The 21,246-nt window shown below is 54.7% G+C and overlaps 7 protein-coding genes across 7 annotated transcripts; 1 reads left to right on the plus strand and 6 right to left on the minus strand.

Annotated features, from left to right (window-relative positions):
• Window positions 1–1,166: 1,166 nt before the first annotated feature.
• Window positions 1,167–2,647, minus strand: N7474_000366 (SEC14 family lipid-binding protein; the record flags this gene model as incomplete). The annotated part of the gene is made up of 3 exons (XM_057191781.1): window positions 1,167–1,721; window positions 1,778–2,152; window positions 2,216–2,647. The coding sequence occupies 3 exons, from the start codon at window positions 2,645–2,647 to the stop codon at window positions 1,167–1,169; spliced, it is 1,362 nt and encodes a 453-aa protein (XP_057056734.1).
• A 478-nt stretch (window positions 2,648–3,125) lies between these two features.
• N7474_000367 (putative transcription factor (Snd1/p100)) lies at window positions 3,126–5,845 on the minus strand (the record flags this gene model as incomplete). The annotated part of the gene is made up of 2 exons (XM_057191782.1): window positions 3,126–5,654; window positions 5,708–5,845. 2 exons carry the CDS (start codon window positions 5,843–5,845, stop codon window positions 3,126–3,128), a joined length of 2,667 nt encoding a protein of 888 aa, XP_057056735.1.
• Window positions 5,846–6,181: 336 nt separating this feature from the next.
• N7474_000368 (uncharacterized protein) lies at window positions 6,182–6,988 on the minus strand (the record flags this gene model as incomplete). The annotated part of the gene is made up of 2 exons (XM_057191783.1): window positions 6,182–6,755; window positions 6,819–6,988. The coding sequence occupies 2 exons, from the start codon at window positions 6,986–6,988 to the stop codon at window positions 6,182–6,184; spliced, it is 744 nt and encodes a 247-aa protein (XP_057056736.1).
• Window positions 6,989–7,474: 486 nt separating this feature from the next.
• sod1 (superoxide dismutase SOD1) lies at window positions 7,475–8,454 on the minus strand (the record flags this gene model as incomplete). The annotated part of the gene is made up of 5 exons (XM_057191784.1): window positions 7,475–7,497; window positions 7,548–7,644; window positions 7,713–7,864; window positions 7,924–8,103; window positions 8,442–8,454. The coding sequence occupies 5 exons, from the start codon at window positions 8,452–8,454 to the stop codon at window positions 7,475–7,477; spliced, it is 465 nt and encodes a 154-aa protein (XP_057056737.1).
• Window positions 8,455–9,197: 743 nt separating this feature from the next.
• N7474_000370 (sedoheptulose-7-phosphate:D-glyceraldehyde-3-phosphate transaldolase TAL1) lies at window positions 9,198–10,358 on the minus strand (the record flags this gene model as incomplete). Its single annotated transcript, XM_057191785.1, has 4 exons — window positions 9,198–9,818; window positions 9,875–10,158; window positions 10,221–10,232; window positions 10,301–10,358. The coding sequence occupies 4 exons, from the start codon at window positions 10,356–10,358 to the stop codon at window positions 9,198–9,200; spliced, it is 975 nt and encodes a 324-aa protein (XP_057056738.1).
• Window positions 10,359–10,974: 616 nt separating this feature from the next.
• N7474_000371 (Beige/BEACH domain protein) lies at window positions 10,975–18,810 on the minus strand (the record flags this gene model as incomplete). Its single annotated transcript, XM_057191786.1, has 8 exons — window positions 10,975–11,376; window positions 11,434–11,739; window positions 11,792–11,946; window positions 12,004–14,776; window positions 14,941–15,350; window positions 15,409–15,859; window positions 15,907–16,265; window positions 16,326–18,810. 8 exons carry the CDS (start codon window positions 18,808–18,810, stop codon window positions 10,975–10,977), a joined length of 7,341 nt encoding a protein of 2,446 aa, XP_057056739.1.
• A 686-nt stretch (window positions 18,811–19,496) lies between these two features.
• On the plus strand, window positions 19,497–21,103 carry N7474_000372 (S8 family peptidase; the record flags this gene model as incomplete). The annotated part of the gene is made up of 3 exons (XM_057191787.1): window positions 19,497–19,871; window positions 19,946–20,884; window positions 20,936–21,103. The coding sequence occupies 3 exons, from the start codon at window positions 19,497–19,499 to the stop codon at window positions 21,101–21,103; spliced, it is 1,482 nt and encodes a 493-aa protein (XP_057056740.1).
• Window positions 21,104–21,246: the final 143 nt, after the last annotated feature.

Below are 21,246 nucleotides of genomic sequence, written 5' to 3' on the forward strand. Positions count from 1 at the left end.
CGGGTCGGAGCTAAAGATGAATTTCACAATGGACTATTGAGAGACAAAATAGAATTGTCAAGTACAGATGAAAGTGATCTACGCAGGAGAGAGAGAGGGGGCATTGCTTTAAATAATAATGTAATCTGTAAGTGCCCTGAATGGCGGTTACGCACTATGATCTAATAGGGGGCCAAAATGCAGCGCTAGATCAGCAACTCTGTTTCAGGTGGCCCTGCAAATCGGGGCCGCCCTATTTTTCTGCAAAGTCTAAAATCCTGAGCCGGCCAAGAACTCTTAGCGGCGGGAGCTTTGGCAAATCCGAAGAGGATAATATTGTACGCGCAAGCGCAAGCGGAGGGCCGGCGGTGTTCCAAAAGTCTGAAACCCTCTACCTACCCCCTCAGCGGGTAACGGGTTTCAGAGTCATGGAACACCACTGTAACTGCCTGGAGAGCTAGACCTCTTAGGAAACCCTTGTTAAACCCATTGGCTTTCGTTTACTATCCGGGTTTCTGGCAAATATCCCCAATTAGCCTGGATATGGCATGATTTGAAGGATACCCCGAAGTGTTCCAAGCTACACATGCCTAACGTATTGATGCAAGCAAGTCGTGGGGAAAGCCTAGAGAAATGCCAAAAAGATAAGTTGACCGCACTTAACCATGTATGAAACATATAGGAAACTCAAACTGTCTAGACACTGAATCGACAGGACCACACATTCTATTATCACAGTTCCTTCTTGCCGAAAATGACAGGAACGGGAACAAAATATAGACAGCAGAATCGTATAAGTAGTCTTCCAGGACACCTTGCAGGTCTTCTTGGGGGGATGGGAAGGATCATCAATCACAGTGAGTCCTTGGGAAAAAAGAGAAGAGCGGGAGCAGCTCTTTCTTCATATGATGCTCCACCGAATCAGGCATTCAATGCAAATATTTGCTGGGAAGAGGAAAACAAGAGAAGGAAAAAACCTGATCTATAACGATGCACATGCACACGCAACGCAATACAATAATGCCTATGAAGAGAAACAAACAAAACTAGGCAGACACAATTAGGTTCAGTGGAGGAAATGCCTCGGTATGTTCAAGTGGGTGGTCAGTCGGAATCTGCGTTGGCCTAGACCTTCTGCAGTTTGCTGCCTAATTATATGTGCTGTGCGGTCTAGGCATGTGGGTGCTCTATGCAGCGGCGGTTGCAGTTGGGGCCTGACTCTCCGAGATCTGGTTTATATTTTCGAGGGCGGTCTTCTCGCTGTCATTGGCGATTGTAGCCTCTTTAGGTTCCGTGACGTCGCCGTTGGCTGGCTTATCCGCCGTAGTATCACCATTGGTGGTTGGTTTATCTTCTTCTTGTTGTCGCTGTTCTTTCCGTTCCGGGACCGGAATGGTCATCCTCCGCTCCTTGCCATCCTCCGTCCCTAGGACCTCGATCTTGTCACCCTTGAACACCATCGCACCCTTCAGAATACCCTTCCTCGTCTGGCCCTCCGCCAGCGGCTGCTCGATACCCTGAAGCAGTTCGCGCGCGGGCTCGTCCAGGTTGGGTGCCTCGCCCCACTGCCAGTCCAGCTCGCCGCCGTAGGACTTGGGGATACTGGAGGGCTCCATAAAAGAGGTGAGGGTGGGTTTAACTTCTGAGGCAGACAGGATAAAGATCTTGGAGGTGGTGACTGGGTCAAACCAGCGCTTGATCCAGCCCCAGACGGTGGGGAAGAAGGCGGGTGCTCCAATGATCTATAAAAAGGGTTAGTTTGGAGGAGGAGAGGATACATCGATATGAAAAAACTTACAAATATGCGATCCAGAGTCTCAGGGTAATGCGCCGTCGCCAACACACTAGCATCCTGCATATGGCCCTTCAAATTCCAGAACTGCTTCAGACCGACGCCGCTCACGTCGACGATATTGGTCGAGGTCACGATGGGCGTTTCCGGATTGGGCCGGGGCAGCGCAGAGCACAGCGGCATGACAAAGTTAAGAAGGTTCTCGTATAGTGCAAAAAGATTCAGCAGGCGCGCTGGCACCGTGGACGACTTATGTGTCTCCGGGGTGCCGGTGGCCATTGTTGAGTTGTAGGCGGCCATTTGCTTAGTGTTGAGATGACGGATCTCGAAGACGTAGACCGGGATACCGCGGCGGTCTCGACGGCCTGTCCATTGGGGATACTATATTGACCAAAAGTCAGTCGATGCTTTCTCCTTCCATAGAAAAGAAGGGAAACCACTCACCATCCTCCGTGCAGCCTCGTACGAGTCAACAGGGATATTCTCATACAGCGAATCAATAGAGTTCTCCTTGCGCCAGACCTCCGTATCCTTAAACTGGCCCCACGCGCCCTCGACATCGAAGCGACGAGCCCGTAGGAAGCGCAGCATGGTCGCATCGTCGTGGCTCGGCGGCTGCTCCTCACCTCCGTCCTGTTCCGCGGGGCCCGCCGGTGTATAGTACCCGCGCTCGGCGCAGATATCCTTGAACTCGCGCAACTTATCCTCCTGCTCCGGGGTGAGATGGTGGAGGTGTCCGGAGAGCCATGCGGTGCCAGCGGCCTGGTCGGCGGAGGCGGATGGGTCGTTCTTGGAGGCGGAGGTTGTGCGCGCCAGCGAGCCGTCGTTCGAGGACGTCACGCTGGTTTGGGATTTGGTTCGCCAGAGAAAACCCATTTTTTACAGGAGACCCCCGAGTCGTTAGAATCTTGGGTGGTGGTGGTGGAGGAGGAGAAGCGGGAGTAGGCGAGGGGACAGGAAGGAAGTAGCGGTCGACGAAATAAAGCGAATGGAGATTCTTGAGGGGGAAGACACTAGCGCAGCGTCATGCGGGCGATCAGCACGGTCACCGGCAATCTGATTTGGGGTTATGTTATGTAGTAAGAAGTATAGAGTCTCTTTTCTTCCATTCTTTCCTTTTTTTGGATTTGCATTCTTTTCTCCTTTCGCCTCTGCTTATGTCATCCTGATTGCCGCTGTGTTCATAAATCCGATCGGATCAGATAGTTTATACAAGTCGATCTGTGAAACTCAATCGGCGACACAGATCTACCTAGTCTTCAGGGCGAATAGTCAGGGGTATCTTATATGAGAGAACAAACAAAGATCCTTTTAGTGGCTGAATGTTCAATATATAGTTACATGTACAGACGCCTCAATCCTCCGTCAGGTCACCATACTCCCACATCCCACGACGCTCCGCCTTGGCCTCGTCCTCGATCTCGCGCAGCTTCGACAGAGTCTCGCCCGCAGCGCGTTCCCAGGCCTTCAGCTTGCGCGGCACCATGGCCATGCCCTCCTGCAGAATGTCCGCATTGATGCTCTGATCGAGGCTCTTGGAGACCGCAGGATCGAGGAGGGTGACATGCAGGGTGCCCTCGGAGTCGACATGGTCCACATTGGCGACAAGCTGGCGGTCAAAGGCCTGCTGGGAGACAAACTCCACAGCGTCGGCCAGGTAATCCGGGGCGGCGGGGAACTGCAGGAACGAAAGCACAGCATCGACGGCCTGCGGGCGCAGGGCCTGGCTGGAGAACTGCGGCTGGGTGAGCGGGCGCAGAGTCGACCACGGCAGGGTCTCGGAATTGCCGAAATCTATGTACACCACCTCGGCCTGCTGCTTCTCGCGGTCGTTGCGCCTCACCTTGGCCCGGTACCAGTTGCCGTCCTCGCTGAATTTGGCGGCCACCCAGTCGCCGGCCTTGGGCGCCCCGGCCAGGGGCGTGTCGTTGGCCTTGTTCAGGTGGAAGGACCGGAATGCGCTCATCAGCTCAGTCAATGCGCTGGTGCCGGTGCCGATCTGTTGCAGCTTCAGTTTTGCCGTGGCTGGGTCGACGTGCGTGAGCATCACATCGCGGTAGTCCTTGCGGCGCTGGGTCGGGGCAGCTTCGCTCTCGGTGCCGGTGCCGTTGGCAGCAGCCTCTGCTTCTTCGGCCTCCTCGGCCTCCTTACTCGGGTCCCAGTCGTGCCACAGACCCTTGCGGGCTTCCTTGGCGCGCTGCTCGGCGGCGAAATACTCGGTCGCGTGGCCGGACTGCTCTGCGGAGTAGGCGTGCACAGTGGCCAGACCCTCCTCCAGCAGGACCTTGGTGAAGTTCTCCTTGTTGACATACAATGTGCCGATGAAGCCACCGACCTTGTCGATGGTCTCCACGTCAATCTCCACGTCACGTTGCATGCACCGGCGATTGGCTAGATCGTGGGCTTCCTGGCCGAACGGCTCGCCGGCATCCGTGGGTCCGCGCGCAGACCGCGGCGCACGAATACCTCCAAGCACAAGGGTCAACTTGCCGTTGTCCCTGGGCACCAGCACAGTAAAACGGGAGCCCGACTTGACAAAGTCCACTACGGCCGGAACGCGCTTCTGCCGCTGTAGTTGGGCGAGCTCCATCTTGGCCTTTTGCACACTCTCCGAGTAGTCTTGATACTGCTTAACCTTGGGTGGCTTGGATGACCACATCCCGCGACCCTCCTTCTGGGCCTCGGCCTCGGCGGCGAGCAGGGAATCATAATCGGGAGACCGGTCATCATCATCCATCCGGTGGCGGATGACAGAAGCGTAGCCGGCCTCGACCAGTGACAGTCCAACGTTGATGTTGCCCTGAATGACAGTGGCCACCTCGCGCTCCTCGTAGCCCTCGTTGGCTGGCTTCTTTCCGTTCACAGTAACCTTGACGTTCTTCCCCATCACCCGCTTACGCAGGAACTCCTTGGCATCTGCGGAAAACGGAGCCTGCTTGGGATCGGACGGCTTGGGCTGCCGGATGCTAGTGATGCTGACCTTCTTCTCCTGGCCAGCTCGGTTGCGAAGGAAGAGCGTGTCGGCATTCAGCACCCGGCTGACAGTGTAGTCTACTGCCGCCGCCCCGCCGGCAGGGCCCTTGGGTGCAACATGGCTGACGAAGAGTCCTTTCCGAGCATCCTTGGCTGTGCGCTCCGCCTGGCGGAGGAGAGCCATGTCTGGGCCCAGGAGGGTTGAGTGGTGGTCCTGGCAGCGGGCGAGTCCGGCCTCAAGAAGGAAGCGGGAAATGTTGCCATTGGGGTGCAGGAGAGTGGCCACCAGCTGGCCTTGAGGAGTGACGCCCAACAGAGCGACCTTGACCTTGCGCTGAAGCAGTCTGGTTTCCACAAACTGCTGAGCTTCGTCACCAAATGGCTCACCGGGTTGTTCTTTGCCCTCTGCAGTTGTCCGGCGAGCAGCGGGGGTCCGAATACCCGCGACGGCAACCAGCGTCTGCACGTGCTCCTGTGGCGAGAGAAGAATGCGCAGAATCACCCGGTCACCGTTCAGGACCTTTTCAACGATTCCCTCTAGCTGCTGATCCTTGTATTTCTGGACCAGTGCCTGGGGGTTTGACACCTCATAGCTGGTATCGATCTGACCCTTGTCCGAGCCGGCCCAGACACCCTTGGCCTCATCCTGAGCGAGCGACTCCAGGGCACGCAGCCGGTCCAGCAAGGCCAAGGTCTCCTCAGACTCGTCGGACCGCTTGCCAGCTTCCTCACGCACACGCGACCATCCCTCCTGAACACTGATGTCGGGCAGGGAGGCGTTGAAACCCGGCAACTTGATGAAACCGTACTCGCGCTTAGCACCGGTAGGGACCGAGTAGGCGACCTGGAATTTGATGACTTTGCCGACCAGAAGCTCACGGAGGAATTCACGAGATTGGAAGGCGAAGGCCTAGACAATGGGTTAGTGAATGCTGGGGCAATTGACCAAAACCAAGAACACACCTCATCACCCTCACGCTTTAATCGCGGGGCAGACACATAGGCCAGACTCAGAATGCGTTCCTGGGTGGGATTGGTGATGTTCGACAGCACGACGGTGTCACCCGACAGGACGGACTTCACGCGGGCCTCGAAAGTCATTGCAGAGAGAATGAGCACCGCTACCTTTGAATTGTATAAAAGAAATGCAACAAAGAGAAGAAAGGAGAAAAGATAAAAAGGAGGAAGTATAATGAAGCACACAGGAGATGGTGTTGAGGGGAAACGTGGCCGGTGTTTGTCCTTGTGTGGGGGAAAGCGGTGAGTGATCTAGTTGTTGCTTTCTGGATAACCCTAAGTTAGCCCAGAACTCGTAGTCTACATCCATCAAGACAGCTACCTAGAGAAATCGATGCTCAATTCTGACTTGAGGTTGGTATTAGTATTCTATCCATACTACTTTCCGGGTTATGAAATGCTACCACTGACCATACCCACTTAATCCTTCCTCTCCATGTAAGGCACACAAGCCTCATAAACAGTCTTGAACCCAGGGGATGTTATCAATCTCTGGAAAATACCCTCATCAACAGCCCTGCAAAGCTGCAGAGACCCCGCAATGAAGAAATCAGCATAACTCGGCCTCGCACCGAGGATAAAAGGCCCATCAGCCTTATGCGTCATCATCAGCTCTCCAAGTGCGCGCATGTCCTCCTTAACAGCACCCCAAGCCTGCTCCTCCTTGTCGGTGTCGAGCAGATCTTCCAACGGATGCCCCAGCTGGGCCTCGCGCGTGCGTCGGAAGTACTCCTGTGCGCGCGGCGAGAGGATATTGATCTCGCGCGGCAGCACCGAGTTGCGGAATGTCGGGCCGAGGACGGCGCGGGCTTTGGTTTCGATCTCGTGGCCCAGTTCGGAGGTTAGTGGTACCGGTGGGTCGGGGTAGGTTGACTCGATGAACTGTGAGATGGGCACTGAGTCCATTATGTATGTGTTGCTTGGCACGTGGAGGATGGCGGGGACGGTGTATTTGATGCTAGATGTTTGGGCCGGCTTGCTAGGTTCCAGACCGCTGGGAGTGAGAGGTTAGGGTCAGAGAGAACGCTTGAGGCTGTGGGTTCGGGACGTTGCTCACAGTCCTTTGAGTGTTGGCTCGATGTCTGGAAGTTCTAGGAAGATGGTCTTGTACGGGACATGCTTATAGTTGAGCATGAGGCGGATGCGCCAGACCACGGGCGAGAAGCAGACATTCTGGTTGCAGGCCAAGTCGTACAACACAATTTCGGGGTCGGGGTTGGCGGTCATGTTGAATGTAGGATGGTAATGCAGATATGTAGAGCTTGAATGTATATTGTCAGTCGAAACTGCGAGGTAAGCAGAAGAGGGGTTGTGGATACGAGTGTGGCTTTATATAATATGATGCCTAATCTAAAAATAAAAATGTCTACTGCGAAAATTAGTTAGCGTTCAGAGCTGAACTTATGTCACTGGCACTTTTGGCCTAGCGGTACCTCTTGCACCGCATTTTGGTCGACAAATAATGACTGGCGAGTTAACTACTTTCGTTCAAGAGCAAGGAGAGCACAGAAAACAAGAGAAAGCCGTCTGGGCACACGGGTCTACTGTATGAATGTAAAATGTGATGGGCATACGAGAAGTCTGATCAGACAGACAAAAGAAACTGGCATCCATTCATGGTCTGATCCTAATCAGGTCCTATGCTGCACTTTTCAAGAAAGACAGAATGACTGGCTCATATCGAATCCAGTCCGTTCAGGCTCAGGAGTCAATTTAGTTGGCAATTCCAATAACACCTATCGATTGCATCAGTATCATTCCATCCCACCTGAGAATAAGGACTTACCGCAAGCGGGGCGAGCACCGGCGTTACCAGTCTTCTTGGACTCCTCGGTACCACCTCTGCCGAGGTCATCAGTGCCAGCGTGGACGACGAGAGTACGCTATACATATAAATCCCGCAGTCAGTGCATTGATTCTCCCACAAAACAACGCGTCAAGATCAACTTACGCCCAGAACGCTCTCAGCACCGATCAGCTTCACCAGCTTGTCCTGCATGGTACCTGTGGAATTGCCCTCGGCATTAGTCTTGAAGTTGCCCAGGTCACCGACGTGGCGCTCAGCATCGCTGGGAGCACCGTGGGTCTTGGCGAAAGGGTTGACTAGACAGAGTGTTAGTGCCCTCGAGGTATACAGGAGATCAATGAGGGAGGGAGCATACAGTGAGGGCCAGCGGAGGTGCAGCCGTTGGTGTTGTCACCGAACTGGTGGACGTGGAAGGCGCGCTCGGCGTTGGCGTCGTTGCCGGTGATGTTCCACGAGATGGTGGTCGGGGCGTTCTCGTCGGCCTGCTCGAAGGTGACGGTGCCGGCGACCTTGGCGTCACCGCGGAGGACAGCAACTGTTTCGTAGGGTCATTAGTGGGTGTTCTAGAAGGGGCGTGGAAGGTAGAGATGCGAGGTGAGAGGATCCGGGAGCAGCCGCAGCAGCTAGGGTTAGATGGCAAGCCACAACACAAGCAACCCATGAGCTAGGTCTCTCCACATGTTCTTTGACAGACAGACCGCAGTGGAGCTCTGAGCTAGGTGGAAAGGGAGGAGAGACGAAGCTGATAGGCTCGGAAGTAGGCATCTTCAGGTTCCTCTAACAAGGTGCTCAAATGTGCTCACCCCTCGCCACAGGGGACCCGTGGGGACAATAACTATACCCCCAAATCGAAAATGGAGATCGGATACATACCAGCTTTGACCATTGTGACGGTAGTAGATAATGAGGTTGAATTGGAGTTGGATTGACAGATGGATGGGAGTGGATGACTGAAGTTCAAGAAGAAAAGAGAGGAGAGAAGTGGGAGAGGGGAACGAGCTGGCTATGTAATAAGCGGATGATGCTGTGGTGACCAAACCAATGTTACCACCAGCACGAAGTGTACCGGTACGCGCTCTACCATACTAAATACGCATCTAGCAGAGGTACTGGTACACGATTACACGCGGCAAAACATCCCCCACTTTCCTAAGCCGGCCGGCGGGCAATGACATAATGGCCCCTTGATGTTTTTCCACTGTTTTGGTTTTATGTGTAGATCATGCGCGAGACTCAAGGTGCTATATTTCCCATCAATCTACATTATAGCTTATATGCTCCTCCTGCTGCCTGTCCCGATGCTATGATAGCTGGTCTGCTAACCTCGGGTATAGATTGCGCAGGACACCAAACCCTTAAGTCAGTTCATTACAGTCGTGTCACGAACTTCGTACAATAGATTCCGTGCTCGAGTCCACCCACTGCGGGGCAGGCACTTTTCTGAATAAGCCGACTGGCCTGGATTCAGTGCACGGGCATTATCGGACGCCGATTCCGGAGTTAAGAGAAGACACGGACAGAAAATTGTGTATCATGAATTCATATCTACTACTACCGATCCAAGACAATTTTTGAGGGGCATCGCCAATTTACACACAGAGCAAAAACAAATTAATCGACCCAGAAAACCTATGCCTCGATCTTCTGCTTGAGAAGCTGCTTCAGGGTGACGGCATCAGCCGCGAACTTGGAGATACCCTCGCGCAGCTTCTCCACGGCCATGGTCTCCTCGTTGAAGTCGAAGCGGAACTTGGCCTCGTGGTTGAGGTACTCGCGCTTGGGGATGTTCAGGGTAGTGGCGGCGCTGGCGTCGAGCTTCTTGGGCACGGCGGCGGTGGAGTTGTACAGGTCCTCGAGAAGGTTGGGCGAAATGGTCAGGTAGTCACAGCCAGCCAGCTCGGTGATCTCGCCGGTGTTCCGGAACGAGGCACCCATGACAATAGTCTTGTAGCCGTACTTCTTGTAGTAGTTGAAGATGTCCTGGACGGACTTGACGCCCGGGTCCTCGGAGGCGGTGTAGTCGCGCTTGTGGGCGGCCTTGTACCAGTCCAGGATGCGGCCGACGAAGGGCGAGATCAGGAAGGCGCCAGCTTCGGCGGCGGCGATGGCCTGCACGGTCGAGAACATGAGCGTCAGGTTGCAGTTGACGCCATGCTGCGACTGCAGGATGTGCGCGGCCTGGATACCCTCCCAGGTGGAGGCGACCTTGATCAGGATGCGGTCCTTGGAGATGCCGACCTCCTTGTAGAGCTGATGAAATCGTTATTATCCTGCTTGTAAAACATACGAGTGAACACCGAACATACCTGGATGATGTGCAGAGCCTTGTCGACGGAGCCCTTGGTGTCGAAGGACAGGCTGGCATCGACCTCAGTCGAGACCTTGCCGGGGATGATCTTCAGGATCTCGCTACCGAACTCAACCAACAGACGGTCGAGGGTGGCCTCGACCTGCTCGTCGACGCTCTTGCCTTGCTTCTTGCCGTAGGCCACGGCCGCATCGATCAGAGCGGCGTACTCGGGCTTCTTGGAGGCGGCCAGGATGAGGGAGGGGTTGGTGGTGGCATCCTGGGGCTTGTACTTGCCGATGGCTGCGAGCAAACGTGTTAGTGATGGGGGGATTGCAGGAGGATTTAATTGCTGGTGCACATACTGGCAAAGTCACCTAGACACGGTCGCGGTCAGTTAATCGGTCTCTATCGCGATACCCCGCCACCTAGGGATGAAACTCACCAGAGTCGCAAACGACGACGGTGCCAGTGGCCTTGAGCTGCTCGAGAGAGGAAGTCATGATGCGGGGATAATTGATCGAGTGGAAATAGATTGATAGAAAAAAAGATAGGATGGTGATGGGAAAGAGAAGAGAAGAGAAGAGAGAAGTAGCTAAGGTGGCGGTATTTGAGGTGGCGGTAATTGAGGGAGGTCAGGTCAGGTGGGGCTATGAAATCATCGTCCGTTTTCACGCTGGACTTGCCCCTCGTTATTATTATTAGGCACCTACAGCCCATATATTATTATGGTGTCTATCATTGCTTTTTTTCGGGGGTTCTTCCTTTTCGGCTACTCTACTCTGCACTCTCAATGCCTCTCATTTTCAATGTTCTACAATGATATTCTTCATTGTTGTCCATTGCCGGCGCAGTGTGCTCCGGCGGCAGAGTCGGCGGAACAATGTCGACCGGCCACCAACGGCCCACTACTACTCACCGGCACCCGGATAAATATCGTGTTGATGGAACTATATTCTTGTTCCGGAAGAATAGGCAATAATAGTGCCACGCCATCGCCAGTTGCTTTTGTTTTGAACGACGCCAAGGAAATAAATGCGGGTTAGTGTCGCTGGATGCAGTTCCACTCATACTGTTGTGCCCATCGTCAGCCCAGAGCCCAAGTAATACGAGGATCAATTAGAATGCAGGGTAAGAACTTACCACCCGACCAGCCTCATCCCCCGTATACACCACCTGCGCCTGCGCCAGAATGCAGGTGATCCCCGCGGAGATATTGGCCCCATTGTCGCGGCTGCTGTCGGTATGATGCAACTGGCGGATCAGCTCGAGTTCGCACCGGCTGCCGCGGATGGCCTTGGTCCAGATGTTGACCACGCCGCGCGAGTGCCCAGTCAGGACGAGCTCACGCTCTAGCCATTCGTTGTGCGCGCCCTCGTAGAAGACACAGGAGAGGACGCGATCGTCGTTGGATTCGCAAACAGGCTGGTCGACGAGGATCGTGCCGTTTAGTGTATACAGCGTGATTCGGCCGCCGCGGCAGACCATGATGTCCCCGGTCACGTCGTTGATCCGGGCACACTACACAAGAGTTAGTACATGCGAAATAGAATTGGTGGACTAAGAAGAAATACGTACATCCACTGGCCCATGGGCTGGAAGAGCTCGGACGAATGATCGGCGATTGAGATCCCAGAGCATGGTCTGCCCGTCCGCGGATGCGGAGAGTAATGCGCTGAACGAGCGGGAAACGGCCAGCATGGTAACCGGGGCCCGATGGCCAAACAGCGACCCAATAGGCTGGAGGTCGACTGACTTGGAGGTGGTAGTGACCGTCCACAGGGAAATCGTACAGTCCGTGCCACAGGTGACGAGGGTTCGAGAATCGGCGAAGAGGGCATAGGAAAGCTGACCGACATGAAGATGTTCAAAGTGGCCCAGAAGCTGTCGGTCTTGATTAGTATCTCTCCTCTCTGTTTCACATCGACAAACATACCTTGTGGTTATCTGTAGCATAGAACCGAACACTGCCGTCAAAGAAGCCCCACTCCATATACTGGTCGTAGGTGGGTGGGACATTCAGCCGGAGAGCGGTAGTACATAACAGACGGTCTTGCTTCATTGACATGGTGGCGACACGCTCTTCGATATCTGGATAGCTGATGTCAGATCAAAATTTCGATGCCCCGAGCGAGATATACCACTTACCAACCAGAGACAACGGCATCTGTGTCAACGATTCCGCCAGAGCATCCAACCGTGGCACGCGGTACCGCTGATCCTCGCGCTGCGGATGAGGCCGCTGGAAGATCTGGTGTGGAGTCTGTCCGAAATTATGGATAATGCCAATGGTAGCTAGTCTCTCCATGGGATCATCAATGGCATCCAGATCCTTGGCCCCCTTGTAAGAAAGATGGTGGAAGACATTGACAGCCTCGACGGCAGCGTCACCTTTCTGCTTGCTGCCAAAGACCAGGTCGATCCAGTGGTGCAGGTTCTCCGATACGTACGGGCTTTCGAGCGCCTCGCGGTGCTTGGCGATGAAGATCTTCGGATCACCCTTGGCCCATGGGGGAAGCTCGACCGAGTCGATGGCCGTGGTCATGTTTTGGAGCAGGCCGAAGTCGTATTTGTTGGAGTTTACCAGGAACTCGGGGAGATAGAAGAACTCCGGGGTCAGCTCTCGCACATCGGACATGTTTCCACGCGATGCAGACTCCCACGCCTTGCGGATAGAATAGAAAAGACGATCCGCGTGGTCAAACGTCCCGCCTTGCAGGAGGAGGTACGACTTGACGAAAGGTTGGAGACGGATGAGGTATGAGCTGACGATCATGGCCGACGAGTAATGGGTCCCATAATGAAATGGTGGGGAATTGCTATCACCCATCTCGGCGAAGGCGTTGTATCGCTCTCGGAAGCCAGCTTCGCGCTCTAAAGTCTGACAGCCCATTGGTTTCGAGAGATCTCGGAAGGTCCTGGGGTTGGAGAGATCGAGTTCTTCACTCGTGTAGTCTGCCAGAACCCACGGGAAAACAGGGTATTGGGTCAAGTCGTTGAACGTCCGGCCCGCAAGCGTATTGAGCAACATGAGATAATGGAAATTGGAAATCTCTCCCCGAACCCATTTTCGAGTTGCCGGATTAGCCGGAAGATGGCCAAAGACGCTGGCGAATTTGGATCCCAATGACTGTGGCGCGTCTTCCTGGCTGCGCAGCGTTTCAAAGCGCGAGATATCTTCTGGTCTGGAATGTCCCGTGCTTCCCGTGACCTGCGGAGCTTTGTGCCCGAGCTGATTGCATAGGTCATCTCGCGCCTTTGGTGAGAAGAGGGTCAACAGGTAGCTGGTGCCGTCGGTGAAGAAAATTTCCAAGCCCACATCGCGAAACAAGAACCGGCGTTTCGATGCACTGACCAAGTCCGACCACTTCCAGCTCCTTGTTTCGTGCTCTTGGGAGCGACGATCATTGGATTCACGTCCAGCAATCATCCGTACATACGGGTCGCGCTCTTCGCCAGGAGCCTGCCACACGTCGACGATCTCGCCGTCGGCTCTTTGGAAGAAATTGTCTAGGATATAGACGCAGTCCTTGCCGAGGATCAAGAGACCCTCTACGGCTTCCAGACCGATAATTCGAGACATGTTACAGACGTTCTGAACCTGGTCACCGCGATGGAGAGACCGCATCACCTTCCTATTTTTATCTTCGTACTCCTCGATTTCAAGCTTGGGATCCTCGACCATCTCGAAGTTATCCTCAAGCATGCTGGGACTCTCGGTACCACCATCCTGGGGCTCATTCTCGGCAGGTTCAGCGGCCAGCACAGTCGGGGTGGAGATAGTCTGGCCCCCGTCGGACTGTGCGCGCAACCGGGTATCGATTTTGAGCGAAGATGGTTCGGATGCCTTGCGCTTCGGCTGGTAATCTTGTCGCTCGCCCGACTCATCCGGGACAAGCCGCAACCGCATGCGACTGCGGCCCTCGGTTTGATCAAGCCTCCATTTTCGTTCCTTATCTTCAGCAAGGAGACCACCGGGCCGTCGCAGATTCAGCAAGAGATTGGAGAGCGCTGACCACATGAACACGGTGTTATCTTGAAGATCCTGTAGCGCTCGCTGAGACTTCATGAACTCGGATGCGGATATGTTTGAGATCCAATGGGGCAGGGTGGCATCATGCTTCCGAGTCATGTCTTCATGGAACTTCTCGATATGGGCCCACTGCTTGAGTTTCTCTTTGCGCTTTGAGAAACGATGTTTTGCAGAGTCCTCGCTGGCTGCTTTTTCCTCCTGCACGAATGTCTCCCACGACCGAGATAGAATGCCAAAGAACAAGGCATCGAGATCGTCCCGCTGGTCATCGATCCACTGTAGGAAAGCCTCGTCATCCATCCCTGAGAGCGCATTGAAACCATAAGACAGTCGATTTTGCAGACTGGGAGGTCCGCGGCTCAGCAGATTCGTGATCTCATCCGGCCTCTGTACGAGAATTATACGCCAAAGCCTCGCAGCAGACAGACGGATATCTTCCTTGTCGCTGATCAAACTGTTGTACAGGAGATAGCAGAACAATTGCAAATGCTTCGACTGTGTTTCGGCAGCATAGAGCAGCACTACCTGCCAGTAATTCAACCGGTTCAGCAGAGGTAGCACGTCATCATCGTCTGCTTCCGACAACTGAAACAAAACTACTTTGTAGAGTGTCGAGTGTATGGTTCCAACGGCCTGGCTGCACAGCCGAATGCTTTTCAGAGGCGAAACATCGGGCCGCTGAAGATACTCGAGAATTGTGCCCAGACATTCAAGGGTCGATGCAGCGCCGTTGATGAACCACCCTTCATAGACCGCCTCAGCCAGGTGTGTTGCAAAGCGCGAGAGGTTAATGAGGGTACGGGGTTCATGAAGCAGGCGAGGCAGAGAGGAAGGGATATCCTGGATTGTCGACAACAAGTTGTTGAAGACCCAAGAATTGAAGAATGCCTGGTGGTCGAGGAAGCCAGGGGGGTCTTCCAATACAGTCCAAGTCCCGAAAAGTCTTTGCGTTCGAGAATCTGGTCTTCGAAGACAGTGAGCAAGAGGTCGGCGATGGATTTGACAAGAGAATGGTTCGCAGCCGGCTCATTGGCAACAAAGCGAGGGCTCACAACGCGGCGAATGCGCGCGGTAGAAGGCTGCGGTTTGGGTTTGTTCGAGGAGACGAGAATGAATGACGAACGACCTTGCAAAGAGCCAGTACTTTCACCTGGGCTTTCGGCTCGCTCGACTGTCGAACTCTGCAGGCTAGATGCATTGGCGGCGCTGGAACGTGGCCGCATGACAAGGTTGTTATCGTCGAAGCTCAGTCCTCCATACCGAGATTTGAGTTCTGCATCGGCGCTGACAGCGTCCACGCCCACAACGACTGGATACAGAACCGAGAGCAGTTCTTGAACATAATTGGATTGCACGGTGAAATCCCGGAAATTTTGTGACCTTTTGCGTGCTTCGGCAAGAAATTGAACCACAGAGGTTAAAAGATTGAAGCCGTGAATGACACGTTCGGACGGGTGGATTCCTAACGAGCCAGATTTATCAGTAACTTGAAAACAATCACAGTCTGAGTTAATGCTCACCGATTAAATTGGTGGAACCCATTTTGGGGTTCTCCTGGCGATCGGCGCGCGATTGCAAAGACTCTTGGCCATCCTCGATAGGATCATTTTCTTGAGTAATGCTTCTGAGACCACTCTTAACCATTTCCACGATGGTGGACAACATATCCGGAAATTGAACCTTTATCTCCCCATTCGGGAAGAATAGGTTGAGTAGGCCCGACTGATCAAATGGCCTTTCAAGGTTCATCAGACCAATGTCCTGACCAAAGAATATGGAAAAGCAGATGGGCCACAAAGCTGGTATATTCCACCACTTCTTCAAGGAGTGTTCTATGGTGATGTAGCCGCCGTTTCTATCTGTGAACTTCTTGCTGTAGCTGGCACCATGGATAACCAGTAATCGAGCAAGGATTCGAGCAGCCAACACTACAACTTCGGGGTCATCCTCGGACAGCAGATACAAGAGCCACTGCACAGAGTTAGACATGTTTCTAGGGATTTCATGGTTGAACCGACCTTATTCGTAACAGCTTTGGCAAATTTCCTCAACGGCACCAGGTCATGAGGGTTGCACAGCACGGAGGCATAGACGCGCAGCATCTCCAGTCCCAATGTGGGACCAGGCGTGTACTTCTCGGATTTTGACGAGGCCGGCCGTGAGGACGCTGGTGCAAATCGAAGGCTCTTTTTCCTCTGAAGGCTGGCAGCTGGTGTCGGCTTGTGCAGGCAGTATGTGATTGAGAGGGCAAGCGAGCGAAGGGAATCAGGAGACAGGCTGCTGTCCATCAAGACACGTAGAGTGGCCAAGCATGGTTTGAGCGATTCTTGAGTCAAATCTCCTCCTTTCAAGGTTTCGAGCAGTTTCTTGTTGACGCCTGATTTGGTCAGCTATAATTGAAAACAAATAGACGTAGCAACATGGAGGAATGACTTACGCATGCGACTCAGCCGTCTGGAGTTGAATCTGCGATGGTTACTCTCGGACGCAAACGTGCGAAACTGCGCGTAATACAGATCAACAACGGGGGGCTCTCCAAATCGCCAAACATCCATATCAATGAGCAGAACCCGGTACGCCAGGGGATTTGTGATGATTGAACGATTTGGGTGCTCGAAATTGTATCCCACAAATCCAAGCGTCAGACGCAGCAGCTCAAGCGACAGCATACCCTGTTCTTCGATGTTGGGGTTGAGAAGAGCAGTCTTCCCCGCTGGAGTATAGTTGCCAAACTGGAACCCAAGCTTGTCACGCAACAGCGCTGCAAGAACGCCGTATCCGTTTTCTCTCTCCATGGCCTCGCTATTTCTCCAGTTGTCTTGCACGGCTTCGTAGAGAGCAGCCACCGCTAATCGAGTTCCTTCCACAGTGTCGGCTACTTGAACCAGACTCAGATGCACGGCGGCGCAGCCGCCTATACACCAACTGGCATCATCCAATGCTCTGGGTACGGCGACGACGGGGTTCCCCGTCAAAATTCCAACGCCCTGAGGTTGTGTCAAGCCGTCGTTAATGGCTGGAGTGGCACCGTTCACTGCCACTGCATTCCCACCAGCCTTGGTCAGCTGATGTAGACTCCGTGCCGCCTGTCGAGATAGGCATTTGAGGAGCTGCGACTCATCGACGTTGTTGGTATCATCGTCATCAAGAACCGCCACGGGGGAGACATTAACCAATATCGAGGTCTCGCGAACGAGAGTACTGGCTCGTCGCCGAACCGCTGTAACAATATCTGACACTTCCTCTTTGCCCGGATGGAGATGTTCGTTGCGAAGATTGAGGGTCGCCGATGCCTTGTATGTCTGGAAAGAGCCCAGACAATCTTGAAAATTGCCGTAATAGCGGGGTCCCAAATTGTAGAACACGGCAACCATATCGTCGCTGTATGCTTCGTCGAACAAAATCCCATTTGCCAGAGACCATCGAGATGTCGACACGCCCTTCCCAAGACGCATGGCCAGATCCTGAGGCGTGCCGAAAAATGCTTGGATCCGCGGCACTCTGTGCTGGCTTTGAACGGCCGGAGCTGTGGGGTATTCGATCTTCAACTGCTCAACGAATTCGCCGTCTATGAAAAGGGATGCGCGGGAAGATCCCGTCGGCTTTGGTCTTCGGTGCACCACACAGATATGATACCAACGGTTTGGCTCGAACGAGGCCGACTTGAACCGGACACTGGGCCGCGAGCTGCGGATTGACGATTGGAGAATGAAGTTGCGGGTATCCTTCTCCAGATATGCTAGGAGGAAACAGGTTTGGGTCGGATCAAAGGCCCCAAAAAGGGTGGTATGCGTATTAGGATCGAATTCGTCAAAACGAGCCCAGGCAGTCAATGTGTAGCCGGATGAGGAAGATGGAGGAAAGGAACGGCCGAGAGTCGCGAATTCCACTGAGCAGTATCCATGCAGAGAGAGGTCGAACTGGATTGAGGGAGGCTCTTTCGAACCTTTGAGAACAGCCAGAAGGAACTTCAGAGCTTGGGGGCTTTCGTGTGAGCGGCGGTATAAGGTCACAGCATCGTCCAAGCTGTACATGCCCTGGACACTGAGAAGCCGAGCAAGCTCTTGATAGAGGGTCTTCTCGGTGTCAGACCGGTTGTCGTCAAACAGGAGCGGAAGGATTGACGTTAGCATTCCGGTGGCATGTAGGGCTACGATATTCCGTTGGGATTGGGAGGCCAAGTGGCACAGACACGCAGGGACCGTCAGGCGTTGAATGTTGTGGTCGGATGAGGCGGACGGGTGCATCAGCCACACGCGGAGGAATGGTCCCAGGATCTCAGGGACATCCACGGTCTCTGCAGGCCCCAGGCATTGTCGCACGGCATCCTGGACCTCTTCCGGAGATGGGGAATGGTTACTCTGGAGAAGCTTGGTGTTCAAAGTTACGAAAATACCAGAGACAGTCTCCTGACACAAACCAGCAGCAAGAATGGCCCCGTAGAGTTGCTGTGCGTCGTTCTCGGCCTTGTCTATCTTCTGGACAAACACGGCCAGAGTTCGCTGCAGCGCAGCGGTCCCTCCTCCAGGTATCCGGCGGGCAAAATATCGTCTATTGCCCGAGTGGTCCTTCAGACCCTCAGCCAGGACCGCCAGAAGGTCTTTGTACACGCCTAGCAGGTCTTTTCGCTGTTCCTGAGCGAAGGAGTCCTGGTCATACAGCTCCGCTAGCTGGTCGGCCAGGTCCAGCAAGGTCTCGAAGCCACGAAGGTGCCGAAAAGCATCCTTGGCAGCTCGGGGCCGGGCATTGTCGATAAATGTGTGGCGGAGCCGTAGGAGAGATTCGGTGGCCGTGAGAGCTGGCGTCAGGGCCAGGGCGTCCTCCGCACAGAGGTTCTTGAGGTGCTCGAGTACCGGGCTCAGCTCCTCAGCCAGACGCTCCGTCGACCCGGAGGGAGAGGAGGACGGGGACGGCGGAACCATTATGCCACCGGGATCTGGACCACTCTCGCGTGGTTGCCGGACGATCCCCGGAGACTGCAAATATGCACTGTGGCTTTGGGCCGGGGGAAATGGTCTGCATTGGTGGGCGGGAGGCAAGCGGGTCCGGATGACTCTGCATTGGCATTCCAGAGCGGGAAGATCAGATCGACATGGCCACCCGGTGATTGATAGCACACAAACCGTGTTGTTTGGAGCCTCAGCTATCGGGGGCGGGGATCCGCGTCATCAGGTGACCTGGGCGCGATTGGCCTGATAACCGGGGGCGATAAGAGCAGGCTGGGTTGGCATTGGGGGGATCCACTGATTACGTCTTGCGGAGAGTGAGATGGCTGACCTGGCGGTGCCCAAGTCAGCCAGGTCAGGCGAGCCAGAGCACGCGACCCGACAGAGGGGACGATCCCCGCCGCCAGGAAGTCCTCCCACTACCGTATGCGCCCATTCTCGCCCTGGATTTAGTCCCTATCTATCATCCGGTTGCATCATCGGCGATAAGGTCACCACCCCAGTCCGCTTATGTCATCCGTGACTCCTCACGCTCGCCTCCTGCTCTCGCTCCTCTTCCCTTCCATCACTCCCTCCTCCTCCTGCATCTCCGTCCTACGTCTATTGTTTAACCCTCCATCTCCATTTTCCTCGGTCGTGCTGTCGTCCGTAGACTCGCCATCATGAAAGGCCTCCTCAGCCTGACCCTGCTCCCGTTGCTGACGGTTGCGTCACCCATCGTCGTGGACTCCATCCACAATGAGGCAGCCCCCATCCTGTCATCCGTGACCTCCCAGGAGATCCCGGACTCCTACATTGTCGTTTTCAAGAAGCATGTGGACTCATCATCGGCCGCTGCTCACCACATGTGGGTGCAGGACATCCACTCGGCCCAGATCGGTGGCGGCCGCCAGGAGCTCAAGAAGCGAGGCCTGTTCGGCTTTGATTCCGAGGCCTTCCTGGGCCTGAAGCACACCTTCCATGTTGCGGATTCGCTGATGGGATATGCTGGCCATTTTCATGAGGATGTGATCGAGCAGGTTCGCCGTCATCCGGATGTGAGTGCTCTCCCTGGTAGACAGTCCTTCCCCAACGAGAGCTCTTTCGCTAACCAGATAACCCCGTCATATAGGTTGACTATATCGAGAAAGATTCTGAAGTCTGGATTAATGAAGACCCGGCTCTAGAGAAGAACGCCCCCTGGGGTCTGGCTCGGATCTCTCACCGGGACAGCCTCTCCTTCGGAACCTTCAACAAGTATCTGTATGCTGAGGATGGCGGAGAGGGTGTTGATGCGTACGTCATCGACACCGGTACCAACACCGAGCATGTTGACTTCAACGGCCGTGCTCACTGGGGCAAGACTGTCCCGGAGAACGATGAGGATGCTGATGGCAATGGCCACGGCACTCACTGCTCTGGCACCATCGCTGGCAAGAAGTACGGTGTTGCCAAAAAGGCCAACGTCTACGCTGTCAAGGTTCTGCGGTCCAACGGCTCCGGTTCCATGTCCGATGTGGTCAAGGGTGTGGAGTGGGCCGCTGAGGCGCACGTCAAGAAGGCCAAGGCGGCCAAGGAAGGCAAGGTCAAGGGCTTCAAGGGCAGCGTTGCCAACATGAGCTTGGGCGGTGGCAGCTCGCGCACCCTGGACCTGGCCGTGAACGCCGCGGTCGCAGCTGGCATGCACTTTGCCGTCGCGGCTGGCAACGACAACGCCGACGCCTGCAACTACTCTCCCGCTGCGGCGGAGAACGCCGTCACCGTCGGTGCCTCCACCCTGGGCGACGAGCGCGCTTACTTCTCCAACTACGGCAAGTGCACTGACATCTTCGCTCCCGGCCTGAACATCCTCTCCACCTGGATCGGCAGCAAGTATGCCGTCAACACCATCTCGGGCACCTCCATGGCCTCGCCTCACATCGCCGGCCTGCTGGCCTACTACGTTTCCCTGCAGCCCTCTCAGGACTCGGCCTACGCGGTCGAGGAGATCACCCCGAAGAAGCTCAAGGAGGCACTCATCACTGTTGCCACCGTGGATGCGCTCACCGACATCCCGTCCGACACTCCCAACGTAAGTTTGTCCATTGCTGTTTCTGATGGATCTTGCTAACAATGATCTTAGCTCCTTGCCTGGAACGGTGGCGGTTCTGCCAACTACACCCAGATCCTGGCCGACGGTGGCTACAAGGCCGCCAGCCCCATTGAGGACCGCATCAACAACCTGGTCGACCAGGCCGAGAAGCAGCTCGGCGCGATCTACAGCGAGATCAAGGACGCTGTTGCCGCGTAGAGCCGGCCAGGCACTTGGTCCTGTCTGGGACGGGACCGACCACTATTGGCATTTTGAAGGGTTCACCAACCGGCGCAGATTATATTTCATTTGGCTTCCATCTTTGTTATTTTTGGGGTTCGCTGTCCAACACACCGAGTCTG

Source organism: Penicillium riverlandense (genome assembly GCF_028828495.1).
Source record: "Penicillium riverlandense strain IBT 135883 chromosome Unknown utg000001l_segment0_segment0, whole genome shotgun sequence".
Taxonomy (NCBI): domain Eukaryota; kingdom Fungi; phylum Ascomycota; class Eurotiomycetes; order Eurotiales; family Aspergillaceae; genus Penicillium; species Penicillium riverlandense.